The sequence below is a fragment of the Pleurodeles waltl genome, unplaced genomic scaffold (assembly GCF_031143425.1).
Source record: "Pleurodeles waltl isolate 20211129_DDA unplaced genomic scaffold, aPleWal1.hap1.20221129 scaffold_68, whole genome shotgun sequence".
In the NCBI taxonomy this organism is placed as follows: domain Eukaryota; kingdom Metazoa; phylum Chordata; class Amphibia; order Caudata; family Salamandridae; genus Pleurodeles; species Pleurodeles waltl.
This window is the reverse complement of record NW_027150389.1, coordinates 81,304-100,830: the sequence shown is the minus strand read 5'-3', so window position 1 is coordinate 100,830 and position 19,527 is coordinate 81,304. Positions and strand designations below refer to the sequence as shown.

Below are 19,527 nucleotides of genomic sequence, written 5' to 3'. Positions count from 1 at the left end.
GTGTAACTGTGGGTAAATGTTTTATTTTACCAGAACTCTTTTTCCTTCATTATTGCTTATGATAACACTCTCAAATGTGTGAAATCAGACTACCAGTTTTACAAAACACAGTACTCCTATGTGCCTTATCAGTGTCAACGTTTCTATATTTTAAAGAAATACACTTTTTGAATGTTGACGAGATTTCATATTTTACATCCTGTTTGTTCCATCATTTACATAGCAAATATTTTAAGGGCTGGGCATGTGCAGGGAGCAAATATTTTCAGGGCTGGGCACGTACGGGGACAAGCCAGACCCTTGGGTCAGCCCTCACTGTTATTTTCTTGGCTCCTCCACCACTAATAAATGGTGTCTGACCTGGGATTGGCGTCTCACTCGTGTCACTCATCAAACGGATGTATCTGTGCCCGGGAATCATTCTACAATGACCAGACTTGTTATGAGATCATCAATATGGCATGAAGATCATTCAGTTTTACCAATCAGGTGTAGTGCAGGCAGACAGCTCTGTGTGCACTTAGGATAATTAAAAACCCTACTTGTCACACTTTACAGTTTGCAGACTACAGAAACTGTTGACCATATTTAATGCAGTGAGGTAAAGGGGCAATTTTTAATGTGTTTAAATACTTTTAGACTACATGTTCACAACTGCCTTATAAATAATCTCACCTTCTCAAATGTGCTTTGAAATGCTCCATTTGCTGCTCTTGTTTCAAAATCTTCTTGGGGGGAAGAACCCCCTAAACTCCTTTTTGTTCATCAGGCTTGCTTACTTTACTTGCTGGCAATATAAGACTCATTCACAACTTTTACGCCCCACCACTTTCAAATGTCCCCAGCCACCACTGAACGGATGTTATGCTGAGCATGGTCTGGGTTGCATATGTTTGATGCCTGTGGTGGAGAGGGCTCCTCTTCTGGTAACCTTGAAATCTTTAACAATTCCCCTCCTTCGGGATGGTGCAGATGTTCATTTGTGGAAATCAAACTAAACTCAGATCCCAAAATGATATTAAAACAAATAAAACCATTGAAGCTTGCAAGTACTGAAAGGGCCCAAAATCATCCACAGCTACTGTCCTTAAAAACTAGCTTCTATTACTGGAGGTACTAATGCTTTACTGCAAACAGTCAAATGGTTGTACAAACGCATGATACATTGCTTTAAAACCCTCCAGAAATACAGCATTTTAATGTTTAATATTGAATTTGGTCATTTTCAGCTCCAACATGAAACTACTAATGAGTATGTAAAGTTAGGTGTTCTCTGGTGTTGATATCCTGACTGAACAGAATGATGTAACATTTGGGGATGAATATGCAGCCCAACAGTCCAGCACTAGAAGCTAAGATGGTGAAGATCTCCACGGCCACCGTGTACTTGCCTTTAGTGCTGATATAGGCTGGAAAGAAAGAGACCCAGACACTGCAGAACACCAGCATGCTGAATGTGATGAGCTTGGCCTCATTGAATTTATCCGGGAGGTTCCTGGCTAAGAAGGCCACAATGAAGCTGGCCAAGGCCAACAGTCCCATGTAACCAATCACACTGTAGAAGGCAGTGACAGAGCCCTGGTCACACTGCAGGATCATCTTCCCAGTCTCAGATCGTGTATCAGTGCCAGGGTGAGGTGGAGCTGTGAGCAGCCAAGAGAGACAGATTGTCACTTCTCCTAGTGTGCAGAAGAGGACAATAGAGCCGGACACTCGGGATCCCAGCCACCTACTTAATCTGCTCCCAGGCCTTGTGGCATTAAAGGCAATGACAACAGTGATGGTTTTTGCTAAAACACAAGACACAGCAACAGTAAAAATAATCCCAAATGCAGCTTGTTGGATCAGACAGGTCCATGTCGCAGGGCGTCCAATAAATAGGAGGGAGCATAGAAAAGCCAAAATTAGGGCAGTGAGAAGTGTGTAGCTGAGATCACGGTTATTGGCCTTCACTATTGGGGTGTCCCGGTGTCTGAGAAAGATTCCCAGCACTCCAGCAGTGACAGCAGAGAAGATAATGGCCACAGTGAACAACATTACGCCAAGTATGTCACTATATGAGAGGAAAATAATGACCCTTTTGTTGCATCCATCCTTCTTGGCATTCGGCCACTGGTCCTCAGGGCACTGCATACAATTTTCCATGTCTACAATAAAAAGCAACAAAATCAGTCATTTCTATTTCTGCTCGTTCAAACTTTTTGAAAATGTTCATTTCATAGTTCAGTAAAGCATTTATTTCCACATTATTTTGAGAATATATTACTATGAATACAAAGTAACCTTCTATCGTATTCGCTAAATCTATAGAAAACAGAAATTAATAATATTGAGACCCATGGGATTGACTACCATAGATCAAAGACCATAACGTCCATTGTAAAAACATTGCACCTAAATATGCCTGCGCATACAAACATAATCGATTACATGTCACAGCCCTGGAACCTTTTGCAGCTGCAACAGATGTATGTGCAATGACCAGCACATCAGCTTCTAGTTCCAGAAACACTTCTAGGCAATAAACAGGTAACTAGAAAAACATCATGATAGATGCTTACATTTACACGAGAATTCATCATGAAATTCATCATGAAAGAAATACCATCCATTATCCTAGTTATTACTAACATAAATGTTGAATGAGGTCAAATCCAGGGGTTTGGACATTGTTGCATTCAGTCTAATGATATAGGCTGGAAAGAAAAAGAAACAGATGGACTCGACTGAGAAACCTATAAAGGCAGTCAGTGATTAAATGCATAAAGTGCTAGAAGGTGGAGAGGATGTCTAGTTTAGAAAAAATGCTTGATTAATGATATGGAAGACGATTCACTCTACAATAACATCAGGATATATGGTGTGGTTGAAACCACGGAAAAAGATGACTTGTTAAACTTCCTGACAGATTTGTTCCTCAGTGTGCAAAAAAATACGATTCAAAATCCTAGTGGAGTTCCAGAGCGTGCCTTGGATCCACCACAGAATTATAAAAGGCCTCGAGCAGACCACATCCCCTAACTGCCTGTCAACTGCAGCATCAACACATGAAAACTATCCTCCAGACAAAGAGTAGTAACTAAATCCATCTTCACAGATTGCTCTGTTGACACCAGTCCCAAACAAAAGAAGTTCCTGGACCGTAGATAACGCCTCAAGAAATAGGAAATCACTTATGGTCTCTCAGACCCGGCGACAATGCTTATCACAGGGAAGGATGAACCTCAGATCTCAATGTTCAAGGGCAATCGGAGGATGTTCTGGATTCTCGTGTTGCTGCAACTTCCCCAGCTGGATTTTCAGATGGAAACAGGAACCTTGGGCCAGATGTATCATTTTATTAAATTGTGATTACTGAACTGTGAATTCCTGTGAATCGCAATTAGGTAATCAGTATTCTAATGTATGAAATTCAGGGAGTTTCATTTTGCGTTTTCTAAAGGGTCTCAAAGCGACCTACCTCATTAATATTCATGAGGTTTGTCGCAATTTGCGACCTATTTGGAAATTAAAATTACTGGGCTCAGCAGACCACCATGTCTGTGAATGCTTTTAAATAAAGCAATCTTTTTGTTTTAAATGCGACCCATTTTCCTTAAAGGAAATCGAAATGCGTTTAAAAAATACAAATTAAAAGATTTCATTTCATTTTTTAAGAGTAGGCAGTGGTCTGTAGGACCACTGCCTACTCTTAAAAAATTTATTTGCATGCATTCACAAAAGGGAGGGGTCCCGTTTACAAATGGGTTACCACCTAATTTAAGTAGGTAGTAAAATACAAATGTTTTGCAACCGCATTTCGGTCACAAAACATTCCTGCATACTACTGCGATTCGGTATTAGGAAGGGATGCCCTTGACACCCCCTTTCTAATATTGAATCGGTAAGTAGTTGCAATTCCAATTTGCAATTCGGTAACAAGTTACTAAATTGGAATTCATACATATCAAAATGTATTTCTGAGGTCCCAAATGGCCTGATCGGGCCACTTGTGACTGCAAACACCCATGATACATCTGGCCCTTTATACTCTGGCCAGAATTGCACTGGGTAGTGAGATAGCATTTCTACTAAGAGATCAGACACAATATTTGCATGAGGAAGGACTGAATTGAATCATTGAGGAACTACTTATAGACAGAGTTAAATCTGGGTCCTCAATTTAGAAAAAACATTAACCTTAATCAGCAAACTGCCTGAACATCCATTCCTTTCTTTTCAAAACCATGTTTATTGATATTTAGATATTACTGAGAAATCGTGGAAGATACTTTTACAATCAAGTATCTTTGTATGAACAGGTCATCATTTCCTGAGAGAGACGGCACTGTTGTTCTGACAACAACTGTAAAGCAAAAAACAGTAACAGCTCCGCAGGAGGTGGGGGATAATGATTAGTGTGAAATAACAATATATGAAGAGAAGCAGTGTGATGGAGATGACTGTGGATACAGCTCACAGGAAGGAGGCAGGAGCATGATATTGTTCTGTGTTACAGTGGTTCATCAGTGGGGGGTGAAGAGTTAGAAACCAGATCCACTTGCAGCATGTGCAGCAGGGAGAAGAAGGGGGGTGCAACTGCATCTCTCAGTGTCTCCCATTAGGTATCTACCCCTTCAGGGTGGGAGATCATCATTAGAAATTATCACTTTGTATTCAAGTTGCAAGGCATCCCATAGCTCAGTGACTGGAATCCAACAGAGACACCATTTTTCTTCTCTACATAAGGAGGAACTTTCCACGGAGGCAAGTGTTGAAGATCATTCTGATAAGATGACAAAGAGTGGGGAGTCGAGGATTTCCAAAGCCGAGTGTAGGAAGTTGGCTCTGTATATACTATCTCAAAGTGAGAGATAGTGTGCACAGAGTCCACGGGTTCCCCTTAGAGGTTGACAATGCCAAATTAGATAATACTAATGCTCTATTTTGTGCACTGCACAATCAGCAGAGCTCAAGGTTCTGTTGATGGCACTGAAACACATGGATCCAGGACAGTTAAATCTAATCGTCTATGATTTCTATTAGTGTGTCCAGTCCTTCAATGAATATCTGCATTACTGGCACCAGAATGGGTTCAGTAATTCAAAAGGCTACACCATCAAGCACAGGTTAATGTGGGGAAAGTAGCAGATCTGAAGAAAACGCTGCCCAAGCCCATGTAGTTTATACACTAGGAAAACAACATGTTATAGTACACATTGCAGACAATATCTTGACTGATGAGGTGGCCAAGTCAGCAGTAGCTACAACTTTTGTTGCTGCAACACCTCGTTCACGAATGAGGTTGGATGATGAAACACTTGCTGCTGTGAAAGCTTCAGCAGATAGCAATCCATTACCAAAGGCATATCCTGCCAAATATTTCTACCTCATAGTGATAGTACCGGGGTGGTTGATGGTGTGATCCCCAACCAAGACCAAAGATTTGAGTTGATAAAAGTGGCACATGAGGGAGTTGCTTCTGCCATGCAGGTGTGGCGGCTACTATTTTTTCATTCAAAAACGCTACTGGTGTCCAGGTCTTTATAAACAGCCAAAACAATATGTCCTTTAATGTGACAGCTGTCAGCAAATAAAAGGGTCCACAGCTAAACACCCACCGCAGACACCTCTTCTAATTTCAAATATGCCACTACATTGTTGTTTCTCGGATCATTGTGTTCCCCTGACACCTGATGGTGCATACAAATACATCTTAGTCACTGTTGACTCATGTGCCAGATTTCTTTGGGTCTGGCCACAATGCTCTCCTGATGCTCAAACTGTTATTAAAGATTTGCATGTCTTTTTTGGGACATAGGCAGTTCCAACTTTTCACTCAGATCAGGGCCCTGCGCCTCAAGCGTATTCAGGGACACTGTAGCTTCATTAGGAGTCCAATTGCATTTTTTGGCCCCCTACAATCCTGAGGGAAACAGTGTAGTGGAGCAGAAGAATTGAGACTTAAAGCAATCACAGGACATAGTTGGCTCAGCCACCTGTAAGGAGCCCAGAGAGCACTTAATAATCTGCCCAGAAGGTCCTTGCGAGGGAGCACCCCATATGAGGTGCTGTTTGGGGCATAAATGTATGTTCAATATCTTGATGGTTCTGTTGTGGAGGCAGCAGACACACCTTTTAACATGAATGAACATGTCACTCCCTTGTAGGAATGACAACAGTTCCGTGATGTAAACACGTCTGCAGTGCCACCTCCCTGGGACTAGGGGATGCACCAATAACATCTACCCGCTGGATTCCGAAAGTTGGAGATCTAGTATGAGAAAAGATTGCTGTGCAAAAAGAGTTTTGTTCAATATTTTGTGCACCGGTTCCATTCCTGGAAATACACGGTACCAGAATTGTTATTCTATCACTGCTGCCTGGATACAAAAAAATAAAAAAATAAAAAAAATTGTCGTCATTGATAATGTCAAACTACACCATGTGGCTGATCAGGAAGGTCCTCTACAGGTTTTGAGCAGCACTGCTGACACTTCCATGAGCTTGGAGAGGATGGAAAATGATCTTTCATTAGTACCACTATCTTCATCTACAACAACCAACAACAGGAATAATGAAGACTACTCCACAAATGTAACTCAAAAGGATGAAATTGCCTACTACACACAATCAATGCAGACTTCAGTCAGTTCTCCACTCCCTAACACATCTCTAGCTTTGCACTAAATACTTCTGGATACTTTGTTGACTGAGAAGATTCCTTGAATGACTCATCTACTGCTTCTGTAACACCACCATCAAGAACATCTAAGCTAATAAATTGGCTTAAAATCTCTATTTCATTCATCCTTGGATAGTCTGCACAAGAAAGAAGATGGAATCTCCCTCGGGGTGAAGGAGTCATCGCCCTGCATCTGCAATGACAACTGGCCGCATGGATACCGTCTCCTGACGATCTGCGTGGATCTTGCAACATGGGTGGTGAATTCGAGGGGTCCTGAATGTCCTCTAGTCCAGCTGTCCAAGTTTTGTGGAGGTAAGCCCTTGCCTCCCACGCAAGACAGCACCACCATGTCCATTGCCATTTGCTGCTGTCAAGACTTGTTGACATCCTTTCCACAGGATCTTCAGGCATCTTGAAGCTCCAGCCCCCACCACTCATTCTTGCGACGCACAGCTTCCTGAGTGGTTCTCCTGTGGCGTAGGATCTCTTTTCATAGTTCTGCGTGGGTTCTTCAAATTCTGTGTTCCCATCCTGTGGGACTCCTGTGGTTGCTGCCTCTGCTTCTGTGTGCTCTCTGAGTTGCTGAGAGTCCCCTAAGGCTCTCCCTCCTGGGTAGAGACCTCCTGGGCCTTCCTGGTCCCCTGCAGCACCACTTTCCGCCATCCGCAGGTTTTGCACGTTCCAAAGCTTGTTTGTGGAATCCGAAGACACAAACCTGACTGCAATCCTCCTTCCAGCATGGGACATCACTTGCATCCTTCAGGAACTCTACTCCATCTTCTGGGGTGCAGCAATGAGTCTTCATCCATCAACTCTCTTCTTGCACTTTCTGTCTAGTAGGCAGGGGCTCCTGCCCTTCCTGAACTCTGCTGTGCTTCTTCCACAGGTCTTCTTGTCCAGGGTTCCACTGTTGGTGTATTGCAGTCTCTTCTGTTCTTTGTAATAGTCTACTTTTCTTCTATGTGGTGGTGTGAGAAAGTAGCCTCTTTCTAGCCTTGTTACCCCCACTTTTGGCCTGTTTGTGAGTGTATGTCAGGGGGTTTTCACTGTCTCACTGGGATCCTGCTAGCCAGGGCCCAGGGCTCATAGTGAAAACCCTATGTTTTCAGTATGTTTGTTATGTGTCACTAAGACCCTGCTAGCCAGGACCCCAGTGCTCATAAGTTTGTGGCCTATATGTATGTGTTCCCTGTGTGGTGCCTAACTGTCTCACTGAGGCTCTGCTAACCAGAACCTCAGTGGTTATGCTCTCTCATTTCTTTCCAAATTGTCACTAACAGGCTAGTGACCAATTTTACCAATTAACATTGGCATACTGGAACATCCTTATAATTCCCTAGTATATGGTACTGAGGTACCCAGGGTATTGGGGTTCCAGGAGATCCCTATGGGCTGCAGCATTTCTTTTGCCACCCATAGGGAGCTCTGACAATTCTTACACAGGCCTGCCCCTGCAGCCTGAGTGAAATAATGCACACATTATTTCACAGCCATTTTCACTGCACTTATGTAACTCATAAGTCACCTATATGTCTAACCTTTACCTAGTAAAGGCTGGGTGCTAAGTTACTTAGTGTGAGGGCACCCTGGCACTAGCCAGAGTGCCCCCACATCGTTCAGGGCAAATTCCCCGGACGTTGTGAGTGCGGGGACACCATTACATGCGTGCACTACACATAGGTCACTACCTATGTGTAGCTTCACAATGGTAACTCCGAATATGGCCATGTAACATGTCTAAGAACATGGAATTGCCCCCTCTATGCCATCCTGGCATTTTTGGTGCAATCCCATGATCCCACGGGTCTGTAGCTCAGACCCGGGTACTGCCAAACTGCCTTTTCAGGGGTTTCACTGCAGCTGCTGCTGCTGCCAACCCCTCAGACAGGTTTCTGCCCCCCTGGGGTCAAGCCAGGCTTGTCCCAGGATGGCAGAACAAAGGACTTCCTCTGAGAGAGGGTGTTACACCCTCTCCCTTTGGAAAATGGTGTGAAGGCAGGGGAGGAGTAGCCTCCCCCAGCCTCTGGAAATGCTTTCTTGGGCACATTTGTGCCCAATTCTGCATAAGCCAGTCTACACCGGTTCAGGGACCCCTTAGCCCTGCACTGGCGCGAAACTGGACAAAGGAAAGGGGAGTGACCACTCCCCTGACCTGCACCTCCCCTGGGAGGTGTCCAGAGCTCCTCCAGTGTGCTCCAGACCTCTGCCATCTTGGAAACAGAGGTGCTGCTGGCACACTGGACTGCTCTGAGTGGCCAGTGCCACCAGGTGACGTCAGAGACTCCTTCTGATAAGCTCCTTCAGGTGTTGCTAGCCTATCCTCTCTCCTAGGTAGCCAAACCCTCTTTTCTGGCTATTTAGGGTCTCTGTCTCTGGGGAAACTTTAGATAACGAATGCAAGAGCTCATCAGAGTTCCTCTGCATCTCTCTCTTCACCTTCTGCCAAGGAATCGACTGCTGACCGCGCTGGAAGCCTGCAAAACTGCAACAAAGTAGCAAAGACGACTACTGCAACTCTGTAACGCTGATCCTGCCGCCTTCTCGACTGTTTTCCTGGTGGTGCATGCTGTGGGGGTAGTCTGTCTCCTCTCTGCACTAGAAGCTCTGAAGAAATCTCCCATGGGTCGACGGAATCTTCCCCCTGCTACCGCAGGCACCAAAAAGCTGCATTACCGGTCCCTTGGGTCTCCTCTCAGCACGACGAGCGAGGTACCTCGAATCCAGCAACTCTGTCCAAGTGACTCCCACAGTCCAGTGATTCTTCAGTCCAAGTTTAGTGGAGGTAAGTACTTGCCTCCCTACGCCAGACTGCATTGCTGGGAACTGCGACTTTTGCAGCTATTCCGGCTTCCGTGCACTTCCGGCGGAAATCCTTTGTGCACAGCCAAGCCTGGGTCCACCGCACTCTAACCTGCATTGCACGACTTTCTAAGTTGGTCTCCGGCGACGTGGGACTCCTTTGTGCAACTTCGGCGAGCAGCATTTCACGCATCCTCGTAGTGCCTGTTTCTGGCACTTCTGCGGGTGCTACCTGCTTCTGAGAGGGCTCCTTGTCTTGCTCGACATCCTCTCTCTCTCCTGACGCAATTTGCGAAATTCTGGTCCTTCCTGGGCCACAGCAGCGTCCAAAACCCCTTTTTGCACGATTTGCAGCTAGCAAGGCTTGTTGGCTTTATTTCCACGGGAAAACACTTCTGCACGACTCTCCCCGGCGTGGGGGATCCATCCTCCAAAGGGAAAGTTTCTAGCCCTTGTCGTTCTTGCAGAATACTAAGGGCCAGATGTAGAAAAGAAACATTTTGCGACTTGCAAATAGCGAGTCATAGCGACTCGCTATTTGCAACTCGCAAAATGTGATGCAGTACGGTGTCTCAGACACCGACTGCGACTCGCTATGGGGTCGCAATGACCCACCTCATGAATATTCATGAGGTGGGTCGCAAATTGCGGCCCCATAGCGAGTCAAGGCACTCGCAAACATGGAGGCCTGCTGTGGTCAGCAGACCTCCGTGTTCGTGACTGCTTTAAATAAAGCAGTTTTTTTTTTTTTTAAGTGTAGCCCGTTTTCCTTAAAGGAAAACGAGCTGCACTTAAAAAAAAAAACGAAACCTTTAGTTTCGATTTTTTTTCAGGGCAGGCAGTGGTCCCTTGGACCACTACCTGCCCTGAAATAAATGTTTGGGGTCCATTCACAAACTGGAAGGGGTCCCATGGGGACCCCTTCCAATTTGCGAATGGGTTACCATCCACTTGAAGTGGATGGTAACTGCGATACCATTTGCGACCGCGTACGCGGTCGCAAATTATATTGCATACCACTCAGACTCGCAAATAGGAAGGGAACACCCCTTCCTATTTGCGAGTCGGAAATGCATTTTGCGAGTCGGTCCGACTCGCAAAATGCATTTCTGCATAGGAAACTCACATTTGCGACTCGCAAACGGCAAATTTTGCCGTTTGCGAGTCGCAAATCGTTTCCTACATCTGGCCCTAAGTTTCTACTGTCCAGTAGCAGCTTCTTTGCATCCACCGTTGGCATTTCTTGGGCATCTGCCCATCTCCGACTTGCTTGTGACTTTTGGACTTGGTCCCCTTGTTGCACAGGTACCCTTGTTTGGAAATCCATCGTTGTTGCATTGCTAGTTTGTGTCTTTCCTGCAGTATTCCCTTATCACAACTTCTTTGTCCTTTGGGAACTTCAATGCACTTTGCACTCACTTTTCAGGGTCTTGGGGTGGGCTATTTTTCTAACCCTCACTATTTCCTAATAGTCCCAGCGACCCTCTATAAGGTCACATAGGTTTGGGGTCCATTCGTGGTTCACATTCCACTTTTGGAGTATATGGTTTGTGTTGCCCCTATCCCTATGTGTCCCTATTGCATCCTATTGTAACTATACATTGTTTGCACTGTTTTCTAAGACTATACTGCATATTTTTGGTATTGTGTACATATAACTTGTGTATATTTGCTATCCTCACTCTGAGGGTACACTCTGAGATACTTTGGCATATTGTCATAAAAATAAAGTACCTTTATTTTTAGTATAACTGTGTATTGTGTTTTCTTATGATATTGTGCAAGTGACACTTGTGGTACTGTAGGAGCTTCATTCGTCTCCTAGTTCAGCCTAAGCTTCTCTGCTAAGTTACCATTATCTATCAGCCTATGTTGCTAGACACCCTATACACTAATAAGGGATAACTGGGCCTGGTGCAAGGTGCAAGTACCCCTTGGTACTCACTACAAGCCAGTCCAGCCTCCTACAGGTGGTTTTGGGAAACTACCATTTTTTACTCCTGCTTACCTGGGTGCTGGGGGGTATTGTGGTACCTACCTTTGTACTTTTTTGATACTCCCATCTCCTCTTTACAGCTCCCCTCTACACACTCCACTTACCTAGGTGGGGCACCGACATTCACATTCCATTTTTTTAGAATATGATTTGTGTCCCCCTCTATGTGATTTTCACTATATTGCACTGTTTTCTAACTGTTGAAATGCCTATTTCTGCATTCTAGTGTATATATTTTGTGTATTACTTACCTTACCTCCTATGGGAATTTGGCCTCTATGGTATTTTTGGTGTTTGCGTCACCAAAATAAAGTACCTTTATTTGTGTTACACTGAGTGTATTGTTTCATTTATGTAAGTATCAAGAGCCAAGCATTTGCAGATTCGGCCCGCTTTCGACTAGTAAACTTCTTTGGGATGTAAAAACGCCCAAACTGTGATTCGGTAACTCGTTACCGAATCACAGTTTGGGTTTTGTTGTTTCGGTATTAGGAAGAGGTGTGTCAAGGGCGTCCTTTCCTAATACCGAATTTAAACTGTATGTATGATTGTTTTGTGACTGGGAATGCGTCGCAAAACAATCGTAGCTAGCACCAATTTCAGATTTGTGCTAACCCATTCGCAAAGGGGAAGGGATCCTTACGGTACCCCTTCCCCTTTGTGAATGCATGTGAAAACATGTTTTCAAAGCAGGCAGGGGTCCCACAGACCACAGTCTGCTCTGAAAAAATTAAAAGAAAACTTTTCTTTTTTTTCAGAAATGCATTTGGACTGAATTTAAAAAAAAAATACTGCTTTATTTAAAAGCAGTCACAGACATGGGGGTCTGCTGTCCCCAGCAGGCCACCATGTCTGAGTGTTACCATTCCCAATGGGGTCGCAAACTGCAACATACCTCTTAAGTATTTATGAAGTAGGTAATTTGTGACCCCACTGGGAATTGCAAACAGAGTCCTTGACAATGTTGTACGCCAGGTTTTGTGACTTGCAAATTGTGAGTCGCTAAACCTGATCTTTATACACGTGGCCCTAAGTGTGACTACAGTGGTACTGCATGAGCTTTGCATGTCTCCTAGATAAGCCCTGGCTGCACATCCACAGCTGCCACAGTGAGCCTGGCTTCTAGACACTGACTACACTACACTACACTAACAAGGGATACCTGGTATAAGTTGTAAGTACCACAGGTACCCACCACACAGCAGGCCAGCTTCCCACATCGATGCTATTGTCTCTAACCTGCGCCATGGTACGCCGTATGTTTAATACGATGTGCACATGGTGGCATAAGGGGGTGCTGATGGGTGAAAAAAAAGTGGCTTTCTATATAACGCAGCATCACTTTTCTTAAATTTGGGCCTAGGTGTGCCCAGTATCCCCATTCCTGCAAAATTTAACAAATGGCAAAAATACATTATTGCAACTGAAGATCAGCTCGATGGGTGAGTCCAAAATGGAACATTTCACACATCACTTTCAAGTCCATGTGGGTGGAAATTGTGCCCTGTGGACACAAATGGTTGTCATGCGTGTTTTGTAAACTCCACAGGGGGTTTTATAGCAAACAGATTACACCGTCGCTATGTTCCGTAAGAACATTCGGGTATGGTGACAACATACAGTGTGGGAAAATTATGCCAGCAATGGTTAAAAAGTTCCTAACTAGATGCTGTAAAAGAACACCTCAGTCTCCTGTCAGACAACACAGATTTACAAGATTTTCTGTTAGGCCCCGAAGACAATGTTAAAAGTGCTTCTTATATGCAATTTACAATGAGATTTGGAAACTTTCACAAGAAGCTGCAGCCCGGTTAAGGTACATCAACCAGTAAAACTTACAGAAAGCATTAGCCATTGTTGATAATGGGATTTACACCATGTCTGACCGCATATACTCTCTTAACAATATACATTGTTCAGCAATTGACATTTTGAAAACTGACCTACCATCTCTACACTGTAGACAGAGTCAATTTAGGGGGCTTATTTATACTCCGTGTGCGCCGATTGTGCGTCAAAAAGTTTGACGCACAATCAGAGCAAACTTTGCCCCGTATTTAAACTTTGACGCCCGATCCCACAGACAACAAAATTCCGCTGTGTGTGTCATTTTTTGGATGCGGCAACCCGCCTTGCGTTAATTATATGCAAGGTAGGCGTTCCCGTCCAAAACATGGCTTAAACGGCCGTGCACTGTATTTATGCTTTCTGGCAAAAATGACGCACAGCCGAGAGGCGGAGCCAGAAAATGACGCACAGCCTGATTTGCGTAAAAAAATAACGCCTGGGTCAGGGCAGGCGTTAAAATAGGGCAAACACACCTGTATTTAATCAGAACACACAGAACACACAGCAAAGAAGCATAGCAGCAACAGGGAGCCATGGAGGTGATCCTAATCCAGCGTGCACTCAGACGCAGAGCCCAGCAGCAACATCAGCAGCTACAACAACACCAGCAGGGACCCCAAAGGCAGAGCAGAAGGCAGGAGAGGATATTCCGCCCCAGAACCACCCTTCAGGGCCTCAGGGAACACAACATCACCCAGAGATACCGGTTGAACTGGCAGGCTATTCAGCAGCTGCTGCGCAACATTGAACCACAGTTGGCCCCCACTTTGGTGACACCCTGCACCATCCCAACAGAAACCAAGCTGCTTGCCGTACTTCATATGCTGGCAAGTGGCTCTTTCCAAACAACTGGTGCCCTGGTTGGCGGAATATCACAATCATCATTCTCCGCCTTTTTGCCCAAAGTACTGGATGCCATCATTCGACTTACACCCGCCACATCTGCTTCCCTAACACACTGCAGAAGCAGCAGGAAACAAAACAGGGGTTCTACCTCATCACTGGCTTCCCACATGTGGTTGGTGCAATCGACTGCACACATCTACGCCTTGTGCCACCTGCTGCAACTGAACACCTCTACCGCAAAAGGAAGCACACACATTACATCAACGTGCAGGCCATAGTCGATCACCAGGGATTGATCACCAACACCGTGGCTAAATATCCTGGGAGTGTCTATGACTCATTCATCTTCCGTCACTGCACCATCAATGAACACTTCCAGGATGGCAATGGACTACTTGTTTGTAAGTACAAAAACCTACTTATATACACACTGCACAGCAACCCTCTAGGACACACAACACATACACCACAACAGCAACATGTGAACAGGAACGTACTGAGGTTGTGACATCGCTAGCCATGTTTCTTAGCTCACAATTGAACCTGTCACACATCGGAAATTACTGTACAGCCTACTGTTAAGAAGTCAAAGATCACAACGTGTGGAGTGGGTTGCCCAAATGTCACCTTGCAAAATGTAAGTGTCCCAATGACCTTTACATTAATCCATTGCCTAAGTCTAAAGGTATGGGATGTCCAGGGTACATTGATATGAACATGATAACAACACTGTCAATTTTAACGGTGCATGGAACTACCATCTCACCCCCAGTGAAGAGACACGGACACCTGTATCACAAGTCACAATGCTAGGGAGGGCACACTGTACTGCAAATCCCAAAACATACTGCTGACAAACGGTTAGCAGACAAACACTTGTTCAGCCAAGGAAACAACACAATGCAGATGGTAAATCCTACAAGCATAGGATGCCACATTATTACACAAAAGAGTCACAGACAACACAAGACAACTACTGCCATAAAAGGTCTTTTCAATAGTGCCAGCTACATCAACATGATCCCAATCATTTTGTCTTGCAGCTGATCAGGGGTATGGCATCCAACCATGGATTATGAGACCATTTGGCAACCCAAGTACTGCTGCAGAGCGTGCCTACAACGACACCCAGAGGAGGACACGCAGCATTGTCGAGAGGACCTTCGGCATCCTCAAGTCAATGTTCCGGTGCCTCGACATCACTGGTGATAGCCTCCTATGTTCCCCGGAGATGGTCTGTAGGATCATCCTAACATGTGCAATATTGCACAACATTTGCATCAAAAGAAACATTCCCCTCCTGGAACCAGAGCTACACATGCCTGAAGAGGAGGAAGAGGAGGATGCTGGCCTGCAACAGGAGGGGGAGCTACAGAACACGGCCGCTGGTATACGCAGGCGGCAACAGATCGTCAATAATTTCTTTTGAATATGATCACCTTCACCACTTTAGTTAACAAATTTAAATAAACACCTATTCTAATCACCATATCATGGTCTGGCTATTCCTTTTTGCACACCTTCATCTCTACTTATCAGAATAGGAGTGTTGCCTCATGGAGCATTGCTGAGATACTGAGTAGGACACAGAACATCCCAGAACTAATGTGATGCCTAACATACAATGGTCACATACACACACACTCTTAATGACATATATCATGTACATTTCTCCTTTGAAGGCCAATAGCAGAGGACCACAACTATTTCACACATACATGTTGAAATCAAGGTCCAACGCAGCATATGGCACACAACTAAGACACCATCACTCAATAAGGGGAAAACAAGCCTCATACATGAGGCAGTCAATGTGCTTTGGCATCAGTAACAGGAATGCCTGACCAGACCCTTGACAGCAGTAAGTCCAACTGCATCCAATATTTGCAAGAAATATCTGTGAACAGAGTCCCATAGTGTAGGAGGCTGGACTGGCTTGTAGTGAGTACCAAGGGATACTTGCACCTTGCACCAGGCCCAGGTATCCCTTATTAGTGTATAGGGTGTCTAGCAGCTTAGGCTGATAGATAATGGTAGCTTAGCAGAGCAGCTAAGGCTGAACTAGGAGACGAGTGAAGCTCCTACAGCACCACTAATGTCACTTGCACAATATCATAAGAAAACACAATACACAGATATACTAAAAATAAAGGTACTTTGGGGGTTATTCTTACTTTGGAGGAGGTGTTAATCCGTCCCAAAAGTGACGGAAAAGTGACGGATTTACCACCAGCCGTATTACGAGTCCATTATATCCTATGGAACTCGTAATACGGCTGGTGGTATATCCGTCACTTTACCGTCACTTTTGGGACGGATTAACACTCCTCCAAAGTTAGAATAACCCCCTTTATCTTTATGACAATATGCCAAAGTATCTCAGTGAGTACTTCCAGTATGAGGATAGCAAATATACACAAGAGATATGTACACAATACCAAAAATATGCAGTATAGCAATAGAAAACAGTGCAAACAATGTATAGTTACAATAGGATGCAAGGGGAGCACATAGGGATAGGGGCAACACAAACCATATACTCCAGAAGTGGAATGCGAACCACGAATGGACCCCAAACCTATGTGACCTTGTAGAGGGTCGCTGGGACTGTAAGTAAACAGTGAGGATTAGAAAAATAGCCCACCCCAAGACCCTGAAAAGTGAGTGCAAAGTGCACTAAAGTTCCCCAAAGAGCACAGAAGTCGTGATAGGGGAATTCTGCAGGAAAAACTGACACCAGCAATGTAAAAACGATGGATTTCCAGACTAGAGTACCTGTGGAATAAGGGGACCAAGTCCAAAAGTCACGATCAAGTCGAGAGTGGGCAGATGCCCAGGAAATGCCAGCTGCGGGTGCAAAGAAGCTGCTACTAGACAGTAGAAGCTGAGGATTCTGCAAGAACGACAAGGGTTAGAAACTTCCCCTTTGGAGAATGGATGTAACACATCGTAAAAAGTCGTGCAGAAGTGTTTTCTTGAAGAAAGACCACAAACAAGCCTTGCTAGCTGTAAATCATGCGGTTAGGGTTTTTGGATGCTGCTGTAGCCCAGGAGGGACCAGGATATCACCAATTGCGTGAGAAGACAGAGGGGGCTTCCAGCAAGACAAGGAACCCTCTCAAAAGCAAGCAGCACCTGGAGAAGTGCCAGAAAAGGCACTACAAAGTAGAGTGAAATGGTGCTCACCTGAAGTTGCACAAGAGAGTCCCACGCCGCCGGAGGACAACTCAGGAGTTCGTGCAATGCAGGTTAGAGGGCCATGGACCCAGGCTTGGCAGTGCACAAAGGAAATCCTGGAAAAGTGCACAGGAGCCGGAGCAGCTGCAAAAGACGTGGTTCCCAGCAATGCAGTCTGGCGTGGGGAGGCAAGGACTTACCTCCACCAAACTTGGACTGAAGAGTCACTGGACTGTGGGAGTCACTTGGACAGAGTTGCTGGATTCAAGGGACCTCGCTCGTCATGCTGAGAGGAGACCCAGGGGACCTGTGATGCAGTTCTTACGTGCCTGCGGTTGCAGGGGGAAGATTCCGTCAACCCACGGGAGATTTCTTCGGAGCTTCTAGTGCAGAGAGGAGGCAGACTACCCCCACAGCATGCACCACCAGGAAAACAGTCGAGAAGGCGGCAGCATCAGCGTTACAGTGTCGTCTTTGCTACTTTGTTGCAGTTTTGCAAGCTTCCAGCGCGGTCAGCAGTCGATTCCTTGGCAGAAGGTGAAGAGAGAGATGCAGAGGAACTCTGATGAGCTCTTGCATTCGTTATCTAAGGAATTCCCCAAAGCAGAGACCCTAAATAGCCAGAAAAGAGGGTTTGGCTACTTAGGAGAGAGGATAGGTTAGCAACAACAGAAGGAGCCTATCAGAAGGAGTCTCTGACATCACCTGCTGGCACTGGCCACTCAGAGCAGTCCAGTGTGCCAGCAACACCTCTGTTTCCAAGATGGCAGAGGTCTAGAGCACACTGGAGGAGCTCTGGGCACCTCCCAGGGGAGGTGCAGGTCAGGGGAGTGGTCACTCCCCTTTCCTTTGTCCAGTTTCGCGCAAGAGCAGGGCTGAGGGGTCCCCGAACCAGTGTAGACAGGTTTATGCAGAAATGGGCACCATCTGTGCCCATGAAAGCATTTCCAGAGGCTGAGGGAGGCTACTCCTCCCCTGCCTTTACACCTTTTTCCAAAGGGAGAGGGTGTAACACCCTCTCTCTGAGGAAGTCCTTTGTTCTGCCTTCCTGGGCCAAGCCTGGCTGGACCCCAGGAGGGCAGAAACCTGTCTGAGGGGTTGTCAGCAGCAGCAGCTGCAGTGAAACCCCAAGAAAGGTAGTTTGGCAGTACCCAGGTCTGTGCTAGAGACCCGTGGGATCATGGGATTGTGCCAACAATGCCAGGATGGCATAGAGGGGGTAATTCCATGATCTTAGACATGTTACATGGCCATATTCGGAGTTACCATTGTGAAGCTACACATAAGTAGTGACCTATATGTAGTGCACGCGTGTAATGGTGTCCCCGCACTCACAAAGTCCGGGGAATTTGCCCTTAACAATGTGGGAGCACCTTGGCTAGTGCCAGGGTGCCCTCACACTAAGTAACTTAGCACCCAACCTTTACTAAGTAAAGGTTAGACATAGAGGTGACTTATAAGTTACTTAAGTGCAGTGGTAAATGGCTGTGAAATAACGTGGACGTTATTTCACTCAGGCTGCAGTGGCAGGCCTGTGTAAGAATTGTCAGTGCTCCCTATGGGTGGCAACAGAAATGCTGCAGCCAATAGGGATCTCCTGGAACCCCAATACCCTGGGTACCTCAGTACCATATACTAGGGAATTATAAGGGTGTTCCAGTATGCCAATGTGAATTGGTGAAATTGGTCACTAGCCTGTTAGTGACAATTTGGAAAGAAATGAGAGAGCAAAACCACTGAGGTTCTGGATAGCAGAGCCTCAGTGAGACAGTTAGGCATCACACAGGGAACATATATAGGCCACAAACTTATGAGCGCTGGGGTCCTGGCTAGCAGGGTCCCAGTGACACATAACAAACATACTGACAACATACGGTCTTCACTATGAGCACTGGGCCCTGGCTAGCAGGATCCCAGGAAGACAGTGAAAACACCCTGACATATACTCACAAACAGGCCAAAAGTGTGGGTAACTAGGCTAGAAAGAGGCAACTTTCTCACACCATTGACATGAACAAGCCTCTGCCATCCATCTGGTGCATGCTATGTTGTAGGAAAGTACCATCTTGCCTGGCATGTTACCCCCATATTTCACTGTATATATGTTGTTTTAGTGTATGTGTCACTGGGACCCTGCCAGCCAGGGCCCCAGTGCTCATAAGTGTGCCCTGTACGTGTTACCTGTGTTATGACT

At 45.5% G+C, this 19,527-nt stretch overlaps 1 protein-coding gene across 1 annotated transcript; it reads right to left on the bottom strand.

Annotated features, from left to right (window-relative positions):
• Positions 1 to 1,245: 1,245 nt before the first annotated feature.
• LOC138279160 (vomeronasal type-2 receptor 26-like) lies at positions 1,246 to 2,037 on the bottom strand. The gene has a single exon (XM_069219380.1). It carries the CDS (start codon positions 2,035 to 2,037, stop codon positions 1,246 to 1,248), a length of 792 nt encoding a protein of 263 aa, XP_069075481.1.
• Between the last annotated feature and the right edge of the window lie 17,490 nt (positions 2,038 to 19,527).

What these genes read in the sequence shown, in the direction of transcription:
- LOC138279160 (XM_069219380.1), bottom strand. Translation starts at nt 2,037, where the DNA reads ATGTTGTTCACTGTGGCCATTATCTTCTCTGCTGTCACTGCTGGAGTG.